The sequence below is a fragment of the Micromys minutus genome (assembly GCF_963924665.1).
Source record: "Micromys minutus genome assembly, chromosome: 1".
NCBI classification, from domain to species: Eukaryota; Metazoa; Chordata; class Mammalia; order Rodentia; family Muridae; genus Micromys; species Micromys minutus.
This window is the reverse complement of record NC_137969.1, coordinates 228568349-228590251: the sequence shown is the minus strand read 5'-3', so window position 1 is coordinate 228590251 and position 21903 is coordinate 228568349. Positions and strand designations below refer to the sequence as shown.

Genomic DNA, 21903 nt, shown 5'->3' with positions numbered 1-21903 from the left:
AACAGTGGAATAGTTTTTATCAGTTGCATTTCCCTGTCCTGATTTCAGTGAATCCACAGATTAGCGGAAGTGTGAGGTGTATGTGATCAGAGTCACAGGAATGGCGCACTTGAATGCTGAGGAGCAATGGGGGAAGACCCAGCTTCATCAGGGTCATCAGGGCTTCTAGAAAGAACAATGGGCAAGATGGCTGGTGGGGCTTGTCACCGCAGTTGTGCTTTTGATAAGTCTATGCTTTAAACATGCAGCCTGGCCCTTTAAAGAAAAACTTGGCCTCCTATACAAGGGACATATTTATTATGAAGACACAACATTATACACAAAGTATTCTCTAACATTTTAAAATACATATACATACTATACATATTTATATGTATCAGTTTATATTATCAATATAAAAATACACCATTAACATTTCTAAAGATGACAATACAAAAACAATAAATACCACAAGTCTAAAACATCTACTTACATTAATTAAGTGCTGGTGAGTAGGATGATAGGAGAAGGCCATAGCAGATCAAAACACCAACTCCTGGCTTCCTATTACAGACTGGCATTAGTTTGGGGGAGCTAGCCCAGTATTCTCCACAGACTTTTCAATTTCCCCAAACCCTGAAAAGTGCCTGATGTCATCAACTCTCAAAAACAGAGTGAAGAAAACAATTGACATTATGGCATTATTTTCCGATCACCTGTACACACTCACTTTAACTGCATTTAGTGAGATTAAAAAATGTCAATTATAGAATTAAGCTTAAAATCAACTGGCTCTTGTAGGGAGTACCCCAGCAGAATACATCTCTTCTCATATTCCTATTTTGTGGTGTATATTTCATTGCCTTTTCCTTTCAAAAAGTAAAATTGTGTTGATCAAAACCATTAATGAGTGGGAAAATCCAACATCAATTCCAGCATTAAGCATAAACGTTAGGAACAGTCAAGGACCTGATGTGGACCCCAAGAGTACTGTGCCCTACCAGATATAAGATCACAAAGGTGACCACAACTTCTCCTGTGTCCACACTCCCAGTGGACAATGTCCTCAGCTTTTCTTTCTACAGTGTTCAAGGAACTCGCTGTACTTCTCAAAATGTGAGAGACTAGGTCTAATTGATTTTACCCATGAGCAAGATTTTCAGATTTTAGCAGACACATACAACTAGCAAAAAATCTGTGAGAGTTACATTTAAGCCAGGACATTTTCATGGGGTGTGTTCTTATCATATAAGCAAAGCATCTGATAGGTGGCTGAGAGGAGGAAGGAGGGGAAAAATGCCATTACCATTTCTAGCACACCAGTCAGTCAAGCTTCCTGTTTTCAGTCACGTGGGGACAATCACAACCATGCCCTTCCACTTTTTTACTTACACATGTAACAGAATACCCAGAGTTCCTTCTGTTACTTTTTTACTGGTCTGGAGGTCTGGGACTCAAAGTGACACAGCATGAGCCATTTCCTCTACAGCTAATCCCAGGAAAGTCACTGCAAGAGTTCCTCTTGTCTGGAGTCAGATGTGCGAGTGGGACTGGGAGGTGGGGACCGGTTAGTGCTGAGGGTGTGTCATTAGAGGTATAGACTTAAAAAAGCAGATATGCCTTTCAACAATATTCTGTTTCCATCAGAATGGAAGTCACAGAATCCATAGATCTTGGGAGGGTTCACAGGTCAGGATGTGAACTGTCTGGTCCAGGACGTAGTTGGTCTCTGATGTTCTTATTATCAAGTACAACTCAACAGAACCCACTGAATCAACAAGTTGCTGCTGACTTTGCCATTACAGAATCAAAGGAACTATACGATCCTAGGGCTTCTGAAAACTGCCTTTCAGAATGATAGGCCCTTTGTGTTAGCAATATCCAGAGCGATGAAGCCAACTCAGTAAACAGCAATGATCCTTGAGTAGAACAGACTTTCCTCTTGCTACCAAATGTCCTCAGAGGCGCAGGGTGCCAGGGGCAGGGGAGAAGGGCAGTCCTGAAGCTCATTCTCCAGGCTTTCCCAAGGAAGCATGTGGTGGGCATCAGAGTTGCATTTGGAAGGGAACTTGGTTACAGTCTTCAGAACACCAATCCATGAGCAGCTGCTACTTCTTGGGCTTTTCTAGAATGTTCAAAAATTTTCCTCTTGTCATCTCTCTGGCTGCAATCACAAAGTAAACAAAATATCAATGAAAATCTATAATAGAAAAAAGGATCGCAGGAAGATTTAACTTAAAGAAAAAATGAAGATTGTTACAAGAGACCCACTTCTCCAAAGTTATAGTCTGACTTCTTCAGCTTTGTCATGTGCTCCTACACTTATATATATATATAATACAAAAAGCATATTAGTAATTAGATGAATTGGCATATGCTTAAATCAATTGTATAACAAACTGCTACCTCAACAAATTCAATCTACTACTGTCAATTAAAACTGGATGCCGAGTATAAAGTTGGCAACTCTATAAGGTACAAGTGAACTGGGGAAGACTATCCACTATTCTAACAAAAATCACCAGGGATTCCCAGTAAGGGTGTGAGTCCCTATATTTCTCTAACACCCATGTCTACTATCTTATGAGGTTTGTTCTGGAAGGCTCAAATCCAACCAAGATTACAATCTTCTCTGAACTGTTGTTCCTTGCACATTTAAAAACTCAAAATCAGTGATCATGCACCTCACTTCAGAGCCGTGGGGCCCTATGTGCTGTGATATTACAGTGTTTATATTCCCTCAGTGCAGTTCATCTGGGATGGGGCAATAAAGCAGAGTTTATAGAGCTTTGGTCTTCTTTCTCTTGGCATTGTCAGTCCGTAGGTATTTAATATAGCCAGGCAAGGTTTATGTGTCTTTCTCTGCCTTTCAGCACCATCAATCTTTGAAACTCAGTTACCACTAGGTTTATTCAGCTACTTTCCTACATGTAAGGCTCCAAAGTAAAAGTAAAACCTTCCCCAGTTACAAGAGGGGCGCTCTAGAAGCCCCTAGTACAGTTCTGTCAAACAAAATTTCAATAAGCATGTGTAATGGATTCCCCTGATCCCCCATCACCCCATCTTCATTCCACAAAGTCATCATTTTAGACCTTAAGTGTTGTTAACAGTTCTGAAAGCTTCTCATGGCTAGGCTGAGAATCAAGAAGTCGTCCAGAACTATGTAGTGGACACAGGGCAGGTGGTATCCCATGGCCTCAAAAAAAAAAAAAAAAAGAGAACATGCCCATCTTGGCCAAAGAAAGGAAGTAGCTGGGAGAAGTACCTGTAGTAAAAAAGGGACATTTGCTCTGACCTTGTTGGTTTTACCTAGGGCAAAGCAAATGATGCTGGATAGAGCCTCCATTCTAATCAAAATCAATTCTCGAATACCTAGGGTGTAGCAGGCCCTAGGTTCAATAACTAGCCTGTTCTGTATATGTGCAGTCTGTTATCACAGGGAGGCTTGCTGTGTTATCAGTCTATTCTTCCCTCAGTGTCCCCAACCCTGCAGGGGTAAAAATCGAACCTTTCCTTGGTGGATACACACAAGTTTTATACATATCTTCCTCAAATTCAAATGTCAGGATGGAGGGCAGGCTTACTGAATAAATGCTGATCACACAAACATACACAGAAGAACAGGCAGGGCCTCAGCAAGTGTTTCCTTTCCAGTCAGTTATAGTGGCCAGTGGCTTTCAATGAACTCTACATATGGTATGGTTTTAAAAAGTGGGTTTTTGTTTATTTCTGTAAGGAAATAATCTCTTATTTTTATTTTTTATTTTTCTTGAGATGAGGTCTCTATGTAGACTTGTTCGGCCTGGAACTCAATCCATAGACCAGACTGACCTCAGACTCAGAGACCCACTTGCCTCTGCCTTCCAAATGCTGAGATTAAAGGCTTGTACTACCTTTCATGCCCAGTAAAACAATAATAGACAGGTTTAGGTCTCTCTTTCATCACGGGCTTACGGGACTGAATTCAGATCATGGGCTTGGCAGCAAGTCCCCTTACTAGCTGAGCCATTTGAAGGAAGTGATGCCAAATTAATGGAGATCAGGGGTCAAGGACTAGTCCAGTTGAGTGCAAATTACCTACTTATCCATGGGGAGACAGCAGGGACTTTCTGTATTTAAATAGAGACTACAGATAGGATTTGGGGCTGAGGATGCAGCTCAGACGGTACACTGCTTGCTAGCACTTCATAAACCAAACATGGTGGTGCATGCCTCCTCCTGTGTCTGTAGGACAGACAGTGGGCAGAGCAAATCTGCTCTACCTTCTCCTCTTGGATATTATCAGTTTAGTGGTGATCACCGACACAATCATTTATACAGAGGAACATCAGTTGTTCCACTCTAACAAGGAACAAATGTGTTGTCACCCCCACAGTTTCTGAGTGAATGAGTGAATGATAAGAGAGGTCAGAAACCTCAGAAAGTCCAATGACTGGAATCTTTACCCTTAACCCAATCCTTTACAAATTTACTTACACTTTTAGGTAGAGTAGCTACACAGGTCAAATGCCTACTCTTGAGTGTAACGTATAGGAACTTTAGACCCAAACAGCATCAAACCAGCCTGCAACATGGCCTTGAGCAAGTCTGGAACCCAGATATGGGTAATAACTCCCCTGGTTGAACCCTGTCTATGTCCTGATTTCATTGGTGATTTCTATCTGTGATCCTTGAGACCTCCCAATTCTTCACTGCTATTTAAAAAGGGATTGGTGTTTATTTATGCAAATGTGTGGTTTGCCTGCATGTGTGCATATTTAAGTGCCTGCAGAGAACAGAAGAGGACATCAGATTTCCTGGAGCTTTTGTTGCAGATGGTTATAAGCTGCTATGTAGGTGCTTGAAACTGAACCCAGATTCAGTGTGAGAGCAGAAAGTGTTCTTAAGCACCGAGCCATCTCTTCAGCTTGTTCTTAAAGATGCCCCTAAGATGAAAGAATGACCTAGATATGTTTAGACTTAGAATTTTAAAAAGATTCAAATATTTGAGGACTTGAGTTATTTAAAGGGGAAAATGGGCAGAGATCCTGAAGTCTCTCAGTGGTAGGTTTTCCTTGAGTTTAACCAATTCTCCTTAACAGCTCCCTTTCCACTCAATCATTCCTCCCCTTCCACCTAATCCAAGTACACAGAGCTGCAGAAAACCACCATAAAAGTACAAGTAATTCAAAAGACATCATCTTCTACATGGGAGGGGAGAAAGTTTCCCTTCTTGCCAGTCCCATATAGGAGATATACGAATGCATGACATAGCCGCTCCCTAAAAGAGGGCCACGTCCTATAAATCACATCCTAAGCACCAACCCCTTTCTGTGCACAGGGAAATTGCTATGGGTCAGGGCCTGCTCCAGAGCAAGTGCCCTCCTGTTCACTTGTCGCCAGGAACGTTAACATTTCTGATGAATTCATATAGCTCTATTTTATTCCTTGTTTTTTATCCTTGCTCTCTTGATCTGTTACAGTGTGAAGATTCTTATCCAACCTTTGACAATAATCACCACCCGCACACTGCACCCCCCCAAACCTAGTGAAATTGTTTAGTGATGCCAACCGCGCTTTTAATTTGCAAGGCATCAGACACAGAGGTAATTTATACCAACATCTGTTCATTTTTGACTTCTGAAACAAACTCGAACATGCTGTTACAAAATCCCATTAGGAGTAAGAAGACAGCCTTCTGCTACTGTTCCATATTCCTTACACACACACACACACACATACACACACACACACACACACACACACACATTCTAAGATGGGTTATATATGTAAATCTATTTTGCTAATGTGTTTTTACCAAAGAATTTCAACTCTCTCTTGGTAAGAGCCTTCAGAGTTGCTGTTTGCTTTCAGGGAAGAGGAAGCTAGCTGCTGTCTGTCTCCTGCTTCACTCCACCCCCTCTTTCTTCTTCCCAGTAGTTACAGCTTGTTTTTCTCTGGATAGAACAGTCAAGGTTCTTGAGCTTGGCACTTCTGGTTCCTCCACTTTCTCTTAGTTCTTCCCAACTCCTACAGTGTGTCCTAACTGATGAAACAGTCTGCCAAGGTCTTGCTGTATGAGCATGGGGACCTGAGTTTGGTCCTCAGACCCCACTTAGAAAAGCTGGGTGTGGGGGTGCACACTTGTAATCCCAGTGCAAGGGGTTAAACAGGTAGAGGTTTGGGGCTGGCAGGTCAACCAGTCTGGCCTTATCTGAGTTTCAGGCCAATGAGACTTGTCTAATAAAATAAGTTGGACACACCTGAGAAAGAACACCTGAGGTTCTCCTCTGGGTTACACACACACCCCCACATTTACACACACATATTCCACACACAAAAGAAGCAATCCTAAGAACTAGGGATATATCTCAATGGCAGATTTTTGCCTAACAGGTTTGATATTTGGCACTACACATATATAAGGAAAGGAGAGGAGAAAAGATGAACACAAAAGTGGATAGGAGAGTTTTATCTAGTTGGTAAAAATTTGCTATTTCTGCTTTGGGATCTATCGTCTAGAACTAACAGCTCGAATAAGAAGGCAACACTACTACTATTCTAATAACTATGTAAGAGGGGCCCGCCCACTGGTCATCAGCCACCAGAATATGTGATGTGCAAATGAGAAGCATGGCACTATGTCATACCATGATTGACAGGCCTTTCTAGATAGAGCAGAGATAACAGAGTAGGAAAAGCACAACAGAGACTTTCACTGCAGGGTCATCAGCACTGCTGCAGAGGGTGGGGAGGAGGCCGCTTGGATATGCAGACAGAAAGCCAGCAATGGGCTGCCCCACAATCAACTCTCAGGTTTATGTTGCTTCAATCCCCTTTTGTAGTTTCTCTCAGGCTGTCAGGTTCATGGCAGCCATAAATACCTGGGTATACTTAGAGAGGTCATGGCTGAAGGGAAGCCGCTATCCTCCTCACTCTGAAAGAGGTGTGGGGTTAATATAATCTCTTCCTTAGATCCTTCAATTCCTCCAGCTTCAGGTTAGCCTTTTCTCTAGTTCCCGCTCCAAAACGCCTAGCCCCAAACTGCCTACTCTGCAGTAAATTTTCTGGTGGCTGGGAGAAAAGATTCAGTAGTACAGATTGATTTCTTACCAGCGAGAATGAGGGATTACCAGAGACCCCTGGTTAACGAGATTGGGTGCAGAATTTCTCGAGACCAGCCCTCTCTGCCAGAGCTTTGTACCTTTTGTCCATGACATATGGGTTTCATTACAGAAAGATTTTTCAGATTATAACTTTGAGTCAATTGCCTGATAAAATTCTGCTTGACTTTTATGTAGGGAACAATGTAGTAAAGACTAAGTAACTTTTTAATGAAATAGAAGAAACTCATAAAATGTTGGGATTTCAATTTCAATCTACATTAAATATTTTGGTGCTGCACTGTAATTAAAAACACTTACAAGGCAGAGAAGAGTTATTCCCTATTCCTCTAGTTTTTTCCTCACACAAAAGAGTAACAGCCAGCAGCTTTTAGGAGGTTCTCCTATGAGCAGCTAAGAAAACAAAAAAGACATCCTAAACTGTGACAGGGCATTCAGTCAGCAGCCTTAGACTTCAAACTCAGCTCTACCTTGAATCTGAACCCCTGAGAGCAAGCCCCCATTCTAGCTCTTGGAGCTTCAGATTCCTATTCCTTTATTGTTCAAGGTAGGATTAATAGTGCAAAGGTCACACAGGCATTCATAAGTGCTACCTACTGTCACCATGTCTTTCTTGTGCTTCAGTCTTCAGCTGCACCATAGAAACATACTGTTGTACCACCTTCAAACTCATGTGACCGTTGTTCTCAGTCAGAACTCCTTCCCTAGGTTTCTGGTCAGCCCTGGCAAATATTGGAGTTTCCTTAGTGGTCCACCAACAAAGAGGACCATGTCTATACTAGATAAACAAACATATGTAAGGCCTGGTAAAAAGAAAGCTCATCATCTCTTGTTCTTTTTAAAACAAACCTTTATTTTTTTGTTTGTTTTTGTTCGAGACTGGGTTTCTCTATGTAGTACTGACTGTTCTGGAAGTCACTCTGTAGACCAAGCTGGCTTTGAACTCACAGAGATCTGCCTGCTTCTGCCTCCCGAGTGCTGGATTATAAAGATGTGTGCCACCATCTTAAACTTACTTTTATTCATCTTATTTTATGTGAGTTTGCCTGCATATCCATTTGTTCTCCATGTCTGATGCCCATGGAGGTCACAAGAGGTCATCAGATCTCCTGGGATTGAATTTATGGGTAGTTATAGATCACCATGTGGGTGTTGGGAATCAAACCTTTGTCCTCTGCATGAGAAACAAGTTCTCTTAATTGCTGAGCCATCTCCCTGGCTTCTATTATCCTTAAAAGATCTTCAACTGTAAAATAGTAACAGGGACACCTTGTGTGTGGATGGCACAAGAAGTCTGGAAGGTTGGACCCTGCTGGGAGCAAGTCTGTCAAGCAAAGTTGTTGGTGACCTCTGATGGTCTTATGGATGACTCCAAGAATCCTGAGAAGGGTCCAGTTATACTACAGGGCCCACTTTACAACTCCCCCAAAGTCAAAGAAGGGCTAGAATATTCCTGGCAAAATCAGGGTGCTGAAGGCTCTTTCTTGAAAGTTTCATGTTCTTAGCTGTCATATTTTGATTCCATCTCTTCTATCATAATAAGAATAGAAAACAAAACAAAACCAAACTTTAGCACTGGAGAGATGGTTCAGCAGTTAGGAGCACTGACTGCCCTTCCAGAGGTCCTGAGTTCAATTCCCAGCACCCACATGAAGGTTCACAACCATCTGTAATGGAATCCAATGCTCTCTTCTGATGTGTCTGAAGACAGCAATAGTGTACTCACATACAACCAAACTTCTACAATCCCTACTGGAATCATGCCAGGTATTAGAGACAGCCACCTTCTTTAAATATACTAAGATTTACCCAGAACAGAAAGGAACAAATAAAAGCCTGGCCAATTTAGCTTAACTCAATGTGCCAAAAGACTGTTTATTTAACTAGCTTTGCAAAGATATTTTGTAGATACGTAGTATTATTCTTACTAATTCTTGTTTTACACTTGAAACCTTGACTGATCTCTGACTGCTATGATAAGAGAGAGTCTACTTATGGACAGCCAGTGTGAGCTATACAGGAAGCAGGAAGGGCATGGCTCATCAATAAAGTCAGTCAGAGCAGGCCTACTGTGTATCATGTGCTTTCTGAAGACAGTGTTTTTGAAAAGCCTGCTGCCTTGGAGGTGAAGCCAGGTATTAACAGATATTTTGGTGCAGTAGGAAAACAGATGCCAAGGTGATTTGTAATGCTGATTTTAGTTTCTGGGAATTGGAAAGTTTTCCTGCTGTAATGGTATGCAGCAGAGGAGGCCCAAGGTAGCTTGCCAGCCTGAGATTCTTCATTAAGCGCTAGCTCAGTGTGAGAGTCCTCTGGACAGAGACAAACGCCAAGTGATCAATAACCTAAGTTTAATCCAAGAAGTAATAGCAGAGAGGAAAGTCAGGACTTGATGAACAGGTAAACAAATTTGGACAGTTCCAATACGGAAAATAATTTTAATAGTGTTTCATAGCAGAAGGAGGGAAAAAAGAACGGAAATATCCAGCCAACAGATTTATTTTCAGAATATAAAACACCAAGCAGGAACATAAAATATGAGAAGTGTCAGCCATGATGCCTGCAGATTGAAGGCAGATGCAGAAGAATCTTAATTGTCAGGCATTTGAAAACTGCTGTCTTCAGGTGAAGAGAACCCATGTTCTCCAGGAAGTCTCCCCTTGCTCAGAACTCTTTTAAGAGCAAAGCAAGACTAGATTTCAAACATACAATCTTATCCTTCTTTTCCCAGACAACAAAAAAAACTTTAAACGTTTGCATTCCAGAAATGAGAGCCAAGTGCCATAGCATGTATTTCAGATCAGGCCTCATGTAGTCCGTGCTGGGATCATGAGTGCACACACTAAGCTGGATCTCCAGCACTCACTTTTCTCTACAGGGTCTCATATAGGCTTGGCTGGTCTCCAACTTTCTATGTAGCAGCCAAGAGCCAAAGATGACCAACTCTTGGTTCTCCTGCCTCTGACTCCTGTGTGCCTGTGGGTTTATAGGGGTGCCACCATATTCTGCTCAAGGTTCCTCTCAAGCTCAACTGTGTGGAAAAACAGTGAGATCAACATAATGAACTATTAGTCGGGGGGGGGGGTTAGAACTCTTATTAAACATACTCAAATATTTGTGCAGAATGCTTCAGGCATTTGTATAGTAATATATCCCCATAAAACATGATGACCTAAGTCTAGGAGCTTCAAACAGATACTAATCTCACTCATAAAGTAAAAACAGTGATAATGATTGTCCAAGGTGAAGAAAGAACATTAGTCAAAATATCACATCTGTACACAAAACATTCAGAATAACTTATTCATATGCTGTACTCTGTTCTCAGGGAAAACAGACCAAGATCACAGGACAGATCATCCTACACTACTTGGATATTCAGACGACTTTCCTTCTTGGTCCATACCACTTCTCAATGCTCAAGTCTGGGGAGAAAGAAGGACCAGCCTTCGTGACCCCCAGGGCAGGGAAAGAGTTACATCCTCACACTGAGAAGCCAATAAAACCTCTCTTGATTATAATTTAGATAAGAACCACTAGATTGAATAATAATGTCTGAAACTCCCCTGGCTGTTTCACCTTGAGACGTCCATCACTGGGTTAAACATGATGCTAATTGCATTTGGATTGATTAATTTCTCTCACTCCTGTCTATTCGAATAATGCTTAACAAAATAATCATAGCACCCAGAGCCAAATCTTTCCCGTCAAAGGAATGAAGCCATCAGAACAGGCAAAGATGAAAGAAATGAAGATGACCCGTAATTACTGCTGAGGAGATATCATTACCATATTATACAAAATGAGCATGGGGGGGGGGTGCTGAAATTATTTATTTATTTTAATGGAACCCTACAACCTAAGAATACAGATTTGATATTGAGTACAAAGCACAGAAATATGTAACTTTAAAAAATAAAAATCTTGCTCGTGAAACTGAAAAATCAAGCAAACACTGAGGCACAGATATGTCAACTGTGTAGAACCGTGAGCAGATATTCACACCACTGCTTTTCTCTGCAGTAACACCATGTACATGACTTGCAGAGACATGAGATGCTGTCTTCCTTCATGCCACAAGGATGCCATGGCTATTGGAGAAGTCTTTACACAGAAAATATAATTTTGTTTTAATGCTGTTAGACGTGGCTTTTAATAAATTTATAACTGAAGTTTTAACTGAAAGTAGTTCCAGTTTAAGATGTCAATGAAAATATATGTCAACGAATTTTACATACAGCCACTGGACAATATTATGGCATTTACTTAAAACACTAGCAGGAAGACTATAACACTACTTCCTATAAATTTTCTGTTGCCTGATAGAAGTTTTTTAAAACACAACAGAAAACCTTTGATTGCACAAGATTCAAAACCTGGCCACAAATCTAGAACTTTATAAATGGCGTTTGCAGAAGTCATGCAGCTTCTCTGTGCATCAGCTATTCCATCTATAAACTGAGGCTGCTCTGCACCTCACTGTATTATTTGAAGATTTCAAGACTTGCTCAAATGCATGGACAGAGACAAAAAGACAGGCAGGCAGGCAGGTCCCACATACCTCATATGTTTGGCAATTGCTGGTGCAAGAAAATAGAAAAATAACAAATTACACACATAAAGACCATGTGTCTTCCTAAGGGCTAACTTTATGGCATCTACAGAGCCCTGCACAATGTTTTGGCCACTGTACTTAATTCAATAGACATTTGTAAAGTACCTTGCATACAGAATTTTAAAATATTTAAAAATAAATAAACACTTGATATATAATTTTAAGAAGCTAGAGAATATTTGTGCTAAGGAATTTTAAAGGCAGAGCTCTCAGTAAATAAAAATAGATACTAAAATTGCTTTCGTTAGCTTGGGTAATAGGTATGTTTCCTCTTCTTTTTAAAGATTTTAAAATTTCTTATATATATATGAGTTTTTCATGTATGTATGTGTGTATGTGTGTGTGTGCATGTATGTATGTATGTATGCATGCATGTATGTATGGGTATACCTAGTGCCCTCAGACGTTAGATTATGTTGGATCCCTTAGAACTGGAGTTACAGATGGTCATGAGGCACCGTGTGGGTACTGGGAACTGAATCCAGGTCCTCTACATGCTTAGTAAGTGCTCCTAACTTCTAAGCCATCTCTATAGGCTCTTTACTTTCCTATGTAAGTATTATTGAATAAACCAAGCATGTATATTTGAGTTTTTAATCAGTAACAAATTTAAACAGCACCTTAATAAAAAATCAAAACAAATACTTCTGCCAGTTATAGAATACAAACATTATGATATTATACTCTGATAACTGACAAAAAAATGAAAGGAGAAGAAAACAACTTAAGTATTTTTCTGCAGTCTTTTTTGAAGTGAATTTCAGGGAAGTCAAATAAGTACTCAGAAGGATAAAGAGAAAAGCAATTAGTACTTTATTTTGAAGAAGGCTGATAGCACACAAACACATTAATCTTCATTTAAACTTGAACAGATTTACAGTATATATGCTTACAAAAAAAACCTGGACAGGTGTGTGTGTGTGTGTGTGTGTGTGTGTGTGTGTGTGTGTGTGTATGTGTGTGTGTGTGTGGCATTCAGGTGCACCTGTTCTAGGGAAGATTAAAATGGACTAGACTAGTGTCAATAAAACATAATATCTGGATAATGATTCAAATAAAGCAATTGTAAAAAAGCAACAACATAGTTTTGAGTTAAGCTGGACATGGACTAGAGAAGACATTGTCAAGGAGCTATATTATTTTGTTCAATGTGATAATTTTATCATTTAAAATGTTAGAAATCCACACAAAAGCATAATGGGGGAAGTGGTGTATATCTAGAGGCTTCAGGGAACACAAGCAAAGCAAAGAGTGTGATATTAGTGTGCAGATCTACCAACAGCAGGAAGCTGACCTTTGTAGCCATGGGGATGAGTGTGGGACTCAGTATAACACTCTATAGTTATATAGTTAGTATACACTTAAGAAAGCCTCGCCAAACACTTCTCTCATCACTACATATCACAGGATAATTCTAGAAGCTCCATGATGAGCACTCAAAGAAGAGACCTGGAAAAGAGATGAGGTAATTAATTCTGCAGAGGGCTTGGACATGGCTAGACAGGAGAAGTGTTAGACAGGGAATAACTTTTCATGTCATGAATATTTATTTTCATCATTAAGTACTTACCAATGCTCAAAAGCAGATCTTATTTTTTAAATACACATTGGACACAGGTTAGGTGTAGTCATAAAGAATTGCTTCTTTCCAGCCCATCTCTCTCTCTTCATAGCTTAAGAAATCATAGAGATAACTAGCATAATATTTCATTCTGCCCATTACACAGCTATGAGAGAAGCCCACGGGGTTAACATGTCTACAAGACTTGGGAGGGAAAATGAATCCTTGTTTACTTTTTATTGAGTCTTCTCAATAAAAGAGACCACAGCAAAATACAAAAAGGACTAGCTTAACTTAAAACTTTTATTAGCCATTTTTTTTTGTTGTTGCCTTAGTTTCTCTGTATACCCCTGGCTATTCTGGAACTCACTGTGTAGACCAGGCTGGCCTCAAACTCAGACTCACAGAGATTTGCCTGCCTTTGCCCCTAGCATGATGCAAATGAAGGTGTGTACCACCACTGCTGAGCTTCACAAGTCAAACTGCATTTCAACCACATATCCTCACATTGCTGACAACCACATATATACATGACAACCTCACTAATTTGGCTTGATTTAGACAATTCCTTTACTTCACAGATTTGTCTAACTAAAGATTTATTTATGTGTTCATGAGTGTCAGTGTGTGTACATGTTGTCTTAGGGTTTCTATCGCTGTGATAAAACACCATGACCAAAAGCAACTGGGGAGAAAAGGAATTATTTCAGCGTATAGTTCTACAACACAATCTATCACTGAGGGAAGTCAAGGCAGGAACTGAAGCAGAAAGCATGAAGGAGTACTGCTTACTGGCTTGCTCCTCAGAGCTTGCTCACACTATTTTCTTATATCACCCAGGACCACCTGCCCAGGGGTGACATTGTTCCTAGTAGGCAGAGCCCTATCAAATAACTCATTAATAATAACAATAATAATACCCAATACAGGTTTGGTCACAGGCCAATCTGGTGGAGGAACTTTCTCAATTGTGCCCTCCCCCCCTTTTAAAAAAAGATTTATTTATTTTATATATTTATTCTGTTGCTGTCTTCACACACACCAGAAGAGGGTATTAGATCCCTATTATAGATTGTTGTGAGCCACCATGTGGTTGCTGGGAATTGAACTCAGGCCTCTGGAATAGTTAGTGCTCTTAACCATTGAACCATCTGTGCAGTCCTCTTTTAAAATGACTTTAGCTTGTGTCAAGCTGACAAAAAAACTAACCCAGATGTGTACTTGCACTGCCCACAGAAGGCATTAGAGTCCCTGGATCTGGAGTTACAGGTGGTTGTAAAATGCTCCACGTGGATGCTGGGAACAAACCCAGGTCCTCTGCAAGAGCAACAAGTGCTCTTACCCTTGGAGTCATCTCTCCAGCTTCCCATTTATCCAGTTTAAAACAGATTACTTGTTACTCATATACATGTTTCATTTGTCCAAACTGACTAGAAAATAAATTCATTGATTAAAGAGATTTTTAGAGTTAATTGAACTTGAAAAGATATAAGACATAGAGTAGCTACCTGGCAAGCTTTAATTTTAAAACTTTTCTTTATAAAATTATGTAGCATAGAAAAAATTATGTCATGGTATAAAGGCACAACACTTTCCATCTTCAGTATTTATGAATTTCATTTAAAGCTGAATTGCATTCAGATAAGAAGTTATTTTCCCTGTGATTAAAAATAATAGCCACTTAAACCCATGTTTTCCCCTATAATATCCTACTCTGATGTTTCTGAATAGCCTTATTTATAACACTCATAAATTACGATTCTGAAGTAATTAGAACACAGAATATTCTTCGCTAAGAAACAACTAAAGCACGTACAGCAGTCTGCATCACTCAGCTCCACAGCTGGGTCTGTACTGAGCTAATAGGTTGTTCAGTGAGAGAGAAAACACTTTACGATGAGAGTACAGATCATCATTTAGGATTTTTTAAAAAAATAATTTGGGATCTTAAGTGTTGCTTGTGGGTAATCAATTTGGCAAAGCAGAGTAAAGAGGAGATGTTAACCAGATTCTATACACACATTTATTATAACTTTTAATTAAATTTAAACTTCAATTTTATTAATTTTATTTACATCCAAACTAATATACAAGTGAGAGTAAAGAAAAGCACTTTTATAGGTGCTAGACCATTGCCCTCAAAATGAAAAATAATTGGAAACTGTCTAATAAGCTCTTACTTCATGTTTATTGCATGTGTATGACCTCAGCTGGTAAGACACCAAATGACACTGACATTCTTCCTTAGACAGTGCCTCTCTATTCCTGTGGGCACTGGAACTTACTCAGGAGCTGGCGTTCTGTGTAAACGTGGAATCTAGAGAGAGCTTACTGACTATGGAATAGCCCCTCCCCCAACAACTTGAGGGGTCAGGTGGAGAGATCAGGAAATGATCTTATTTCAGTTTACAGTATGTGCTTGATTCCAGCTAGAGACATTTTGAAAGGAGTTAACTGAGAAAATGCCTCTACTAGGTTGACCCATGGGCAAGCCTGTGGCACATTTTCTTGATTGATATGGAAGGCTTAGCTTACTGTGGGTGGTGCTGCCCTTGGATAGGTGGTCCTGGGTTCTGTAAGAACAAGCCATGGGGAACAAAGCAGGTCATGGGGAGCAAACCAGTAAGCTTTTGTATCACCCTGTTGTGTAGCTATACTACAAATTTGTTAGCTTATTCATTTACTTACTGAAAGACTTTTGAGATGTTTCTAACTTATAAATAAATAAAAGTCTTGAAATACATTGTCTTTGTGTAGAATATTTTCATGCCTCTTGAACAAAAAGTTTTAGGTATGTGGTACTTGCTAACATTATATAACAAACTACCAAACTTTCCCAAAATGACCATGACATTTTACATTTCTTTCAGTAATGTATGAGATTTAGCTGTTCCATACCTTCTCTAACACCTGCAAGGTCTACCTGTAGTTTTAGCCACTCTCCTGCTATATACCACTATCCTATTATGACTTTAATTTACAAATACAACTTCCCCGAAGACTAGTGATATTAAAGAGTATTTCTCCATGCTCGCCAACCATTTATTTCTCTTGTAAAGTATCATGTCAAATATTTTACCCATTTAAAAACTATGCCTGCTTCTTCTCATCTAGTCCTAGAGAGGTTCAGAATATGTTGCAGGCCTTCTGGCTCTACCACCACTGATAGATGCCTGACTTAATTAGGTTTCTATTGCAGAGATGTGGTGGTTTGAATAGGTATGGTCCCATAAACTTATGTGTTTAAATGCTTGGTCATGGGGAGTGGCAATATTAGGGGTGTGACCTTGTTGGAGGAAGTGTGACACTGAAATTTCCTATGCTCAAACTCCACCCAGTGCAGTATATACTCTCCTTCTGTTGCCTGTGGACCAAGATGTAGAGCTCTGAGCTCCTTTCCTAGCACCATGTCTGTCTGCAGCTGCCATGATGATAAAAAACTAAACCTCTGAAACTGTAAGCCAGCCCCAAATTAAATGTTTTTCTTTATAATCCATCACCAAGAGAAGTCAGGGCAAAAAAAAAAAAAAAAAAAAAATCAAGGTAGAAACCAATGTTGAAGACATGGAGGAATGGTGCTTTCTGGTTTGTTCAGCCTTTGTTTTTTTCCTTCTTAAAGTTTTCATTTATTTTATCTTTTTATGTGTATGGGTGTTTTGAATGCATATGTCTGTGTACCTCATGGGTACTGGGCACCCACAGAAGCAAGAAGAGGTTATTAGATCTTCTGGATATGGAGTTATAAATGGTTGTGAGCTACCCTATGGGTACTAAATCCAGGTTCTCTGAAAGAACAGCAAGTGTTCTTAACCATTGAGTTATCTCTCCAGCGCCTTCAGCCTATTATATCCTAGAACATCCAGGACCACCTGCTACAGGATGACACCACCCACAGTGATCTCGGCCCTCCTACATCAGCCACCAATTTCTTCCTTTCCATGACCCTAGACTTTGTCAAGTTGACTAAAAACCAAACCAAAACAAAAACAAAACAACAAAAACTCACCCTAGTTAGAGAAGTGCATGTAATTATACTCCTGTCCTAACAGGAGCTCAGGGAGGGCCATATTTGCTCATTTCTGTGCCCTATATCTGGCATCTGTCAAGACCCTTGTTACTTGTGACGAAGAGTTTCTAGTATGAGGGAAAGAAATGTGCTAACCTGTGGGTCTTGGGATAAGTGTCTTCACCTTTCTTCATTTTTAGAGGAGTTGAAAAATAGATCATATAAAATGCACACATAGACACATTAGGGCTCATAAAAAATAAATAAAAAGCTGTTATAAGCCCATTGCGAGTCATTACAAAGAATAGTTTCATGTTGTTAAATTATTAAAAACCCTCCTTGTAAGCAAGTGACTATATGCCTATGTCACTGTATGGGAATGACAGCAGAACTATGCCATGCGGCTGGGACAGAGCTTCCTCACACCTCCTGCCACTCACATGCTCTGAGACCAAAAGTCAGGTAAGGTGTGGCTCAGAGTCTACAGTGGATAGACTTGGTCTCTAGAGAGATTATGTAATTGGTCACATCTGACAAGTGGCAGAACACCCATCCCAGTCTCCTGACTCCAATTTGGGTTTTTTTCTCTTTGAAACATCCCTCATTAAGTATAAACCTAGCACTCCTCACTTAAGATAATTTGGAAAGCACTGACAAACAACAAGCACAATGGCCATCAGCATGAGGCCCACTACACCTATGTGAAGCCTCTGCACCCTCTGCTTCAGAGACTTCTCAGAGAGGGTCCAGCTGGACAAGAAGTGGTAGTGACCAGGGTCTATCAAGAAGGAAGATGAAGCCTGGGTGTGATGGCATATGCAGGCACAGGTAGAGGAATTTTAAGCTCCAATGCAGGGCATAGCAAGACTCCTTCCTCAAAAGACAAAAAAGGCAGAGCGAGCATACATACATACACACACACACACACACACACACACACACACACACACACACACACACATACGAAGAAAAGGGAAAAGACAGTGTGAGGAAGAGAGCTTTACCTTGGGCTTAAAGGTTCACAGATGTGTTTTACTTTCAGAACCCTTTAGCTGGGGTTGGGAAGTAGCAGCAGCCATGGTTGCCTCTCAAGTTCCTTTCTGTTGAGCGGCTTCTTTCCTCTTTGCCAGCAGTTTGCTCATTTCCTCCATGAGGCCTCCTCTACTGCTTTAGCTGGCATTGGACTTTGAAGTCTTTGTGGGGCCAGAACCTCCAAGATGTACCTTCATGCCACTGTGCCTTACTGTGGCCCCTGCCAGAGTGGTTGGTCAGTGCTGAATGCAGAGATTTAATCCACAGGCTGGCAGGGAACATGGGCTGGGGGTGGAGCAGGTGGGCTGGGTAGAGGCAGAGGCCTACTCCACATGAGGGTGGTGCTGGCTCTGGGTGAAAGTATGTCCTGGGGGTGGGGGACAGGCCCTGTGGAGAGGCCTCTTTTTTCCAGAGCACTGAGTTGCTCAATTCAGCTCCATTAATTTCATTTTTTACTATTATTCTCTTGTACTTCATTTTGGATAGTTTTTATGGTTTTAATTGCAACTCATTTCATTGATTCAAGTTGGACCAACTAATTAACTTTTAAAGAAGCTAAGTTTCTTTTTGATTTTATATATACCATTTTAATTTTAATAACAGTCAAAAGTCAGGGCTAATTTTCTTTCATACAGTTTGTATCAGGAATAGTGTGTTTTCAGAAAAGGAAAGAGCACAAAGAATAATCACATAACAGGTCCCAACCTGAGAAGAGGAGGAGGAGCAAGAGGCTGTGGCATGCATCATTTGTTTTTACAATCAAGCATCAAATTGAGAAGAAAAATGTAATTTTCAATCTCTTTTATTTTTAATAAGTGATAACACTAAGTTCTGTAATCCTTTAAGAAGAAATGCCCACCAGTGAAAAGGGTTGAAAAGCTTTAGAAGATGCAAGTACTAGCTGTGACCAGAGCAATCCTAATGGAACTTAAATGGAAATCATCTTTGTGAATAGGGAGTATAGCTTCACTTTTCACCAGAGGGCAGCAAGAAGCTTTCTAGTTTCTTGAAAGCCCTATTTGAAAAGTGTGCTGGGATTTCAAGCTATTCTACAGTTACTGAGACCACCTACAAAAACCTTAAGGATGCACAGCTGATAAAGATTTCACAAAGTCTAGCTAGGTGCTGTAGTGGCAACAGGGGTCCACTGAACCAAGGAGTTCAAGGCTGGCCTGGGAAGCATAGCAAATTTTCCTCTCTTAAAAACAAAAACTAGGCTGGAGAGATGGCTCACTGGGTGTTCTGCTAGAGTTCATGACTCTACATAACTCCAGTTCTAGGTATCTAACACCCTCAACTGGCCTCTGAGGGCACTACACATGACCATGGTATGCACTCGCAAACAAAAATGCCCACATACACAGAAAACCAAAAGCACTGCTGCCACCACCAAAACCAGATCAAAGCAACAACAACAACCAAAAATAAAAGACAAAACAGAAACAAAAACCACCACCAAAAACTTTCAAAGGCTTAGCAGCAATTTCACAGTTCCATTCAAATCTCTGTATTCAGAAAACTTTACTATTGTCTAAGCCATCTAGGCTTCAGACTAAATATGTTTCCTTTTAGTGTAAATTATGTTTTAAAAACTCATTGAATTTTGTTTTGATCAGAACATTTTGCTATGTCAAGCCAAGAGCAACTAACATTGCTGTCTCTAAATAAGTAACTACTGTACCACAGAGGACTACATAATTAGATAGAAACAGAAACATTGTAGAAATGGAGCAATGCACCAGAGACTATTGTGAAAATCTATGAAAGCAAAGAACATGGATTCTTAGATTCTTATAAATAAAAAGTGTTACAGATCAGCTGTCTGTGCTCCAATTTGATCCTAACTGGTCCCAGTAAATGCCTGAGCACTTACTGAAGAGGGAACTGAACACTTTCTGGAGCCCATTTAGTTTCCAGACATTTAGAACAGCTTGCTTGCCTGTTTGTATGTCTACCTACTATCTACTAAGTCAATTTGTTTTCTTTTTGGATACATTTTGCTTTGTAATCCTGTCACATAGCTGGCCTGTCACTTGCTATGCAATCTAGGCTAGCCTCAAATTTGTAGCAACCCATTTGCCTCAGTCTCTCAATTATTGGGACTTAAGATATTCGCTATCACTCTTGGCTTAAAAGTTCTTTAATGGTTTGACAAATACATAAGAAAATACCCAACTGCTCTTTAACTTCTCATTGTGCCTAATTCTATTCTCTGGGAAAGAGCAAGAGGCATACAATGGGATGTAAGGAATATAGCAAAGGAATATAGGTGAAATCTTAGCAACAGCTAAGTCAATTAGCAAACCCTGACAACTTTAAGAGCAATGAAACAACCCTTCATCATTCTCAATGCTAGGATGCTGCTCAAATCCAAAATGGTTTCTATAAATTGTCCAAGTCTATTTTTGATTAGAGACACTAATACTTCTTTAGATGAAGCGCACAATAAAGAGAAATGGGATGAAATGCTATATCCAAACACGGATGATCCTTAGCAACTGACAGCTCACCCCTCTCTCGAGGAACATTCGTCACCTATGCCTTTATCCTTCAGGGATTTGAGTGAATGACATATGCTATAGGCTGATGATTAGTTTTTCTTTCTTTCTTAAACACAAAACAAAACAAAAAAGCATAGGAGGCCAATGTTGGTCCCTTCCCCAGGAGAGCAGCAGGCTGAGTGGTTTTGAATACATGCCTTGATCAGACCTGCGCTGTGACTGTAGAATACATGCAGCATCTCAGCGACACCTGCTCTCACCACCAGCCACCCGGGACCGAGAAAGGATCCATCAATTTCACCTTCCCCTGAGAGATCACCCAGGCCCAATGTTTAATTCAATGTCATGCTAAAAAAAATGCTACCCACCAACATCCATCAGCTACCAGAGATCAAACTATTTAAAATACCATATTAATGGAAATTATATAATTTTATTTTTCCAAACGAGTTTCAATACTACATATGGGAACAGTATACTTATATCAAGGCAGGAAAGATTGAAAAGAATACAATTTCTTACTCAAATTTTTTACCAATACCTTGCCAATGGCTTAAATTTTGAGGTGCATTTCCACATGACTAGATGGAAAGAAACTGTTGTTTCTCATCCAGAAAGTGTGAATTATTTATTTTGGATTATAGTGATATTTAGTCACAGATTTTATAACATAGAAGCCAAACCCTATAAACAACTACATTTTAATTAAAAGTAATTAGCTTTCTTTGTCATGAACAAACAGAGGTGGCCTTCTTTTACTTCTGGCTCACTCACATGCTCTTTGCCTATTTCCATTTATTTTGCTGTTAAACGTTACCGAGCCCGTACATCTATGTGTTATACTATCCAGCCTCTGTCCTCCCTATTCCCAATCCCACCTATTTATTCGTCTGTTTTTGAGACAGAGTCTTACTCTGTAGTGTTGACTGACCTGGAACTTGTTATGTAGTCCAGGCTGACTTTCAGATCTGTCTCTGTCTGCTCAGTGCTAGGACCACCATTCCTGTCAATTCCACCCATTTTTAAACCAAAGTTATATGTGTATATTTCAAAAGTGAAATTTTAAAAGAAAAACCACAATTTTTGTTAACTACTTCCTAATGGCG

At 40.0% G+C, this 21903-nt stretch overlaps 1 protein-coding gene across 1 annotated transcript in view; it reads right to left on the bottom strand.

The window, feature by feature from the left end:
• Positions 1–280: 280 nt before the first annotated feature.
• Positions 281–21903, bottom strand: part of LIN52 (lin-52 DREAM MuvB core complex component) — a 75220-nt gene continuing 53597 nt past the window's right edge. The window contains exon 6 of the mRNA XM_080920127.1: positions 281–2143. Coding sequence (XP_080776253.1) covers positions 2088–2143 — 56 coding nt within the window. The 3' untranslated portion in view covers positions 281–2087. The remainder of the gene's footprint in view (positions 2144–21903) is intronic.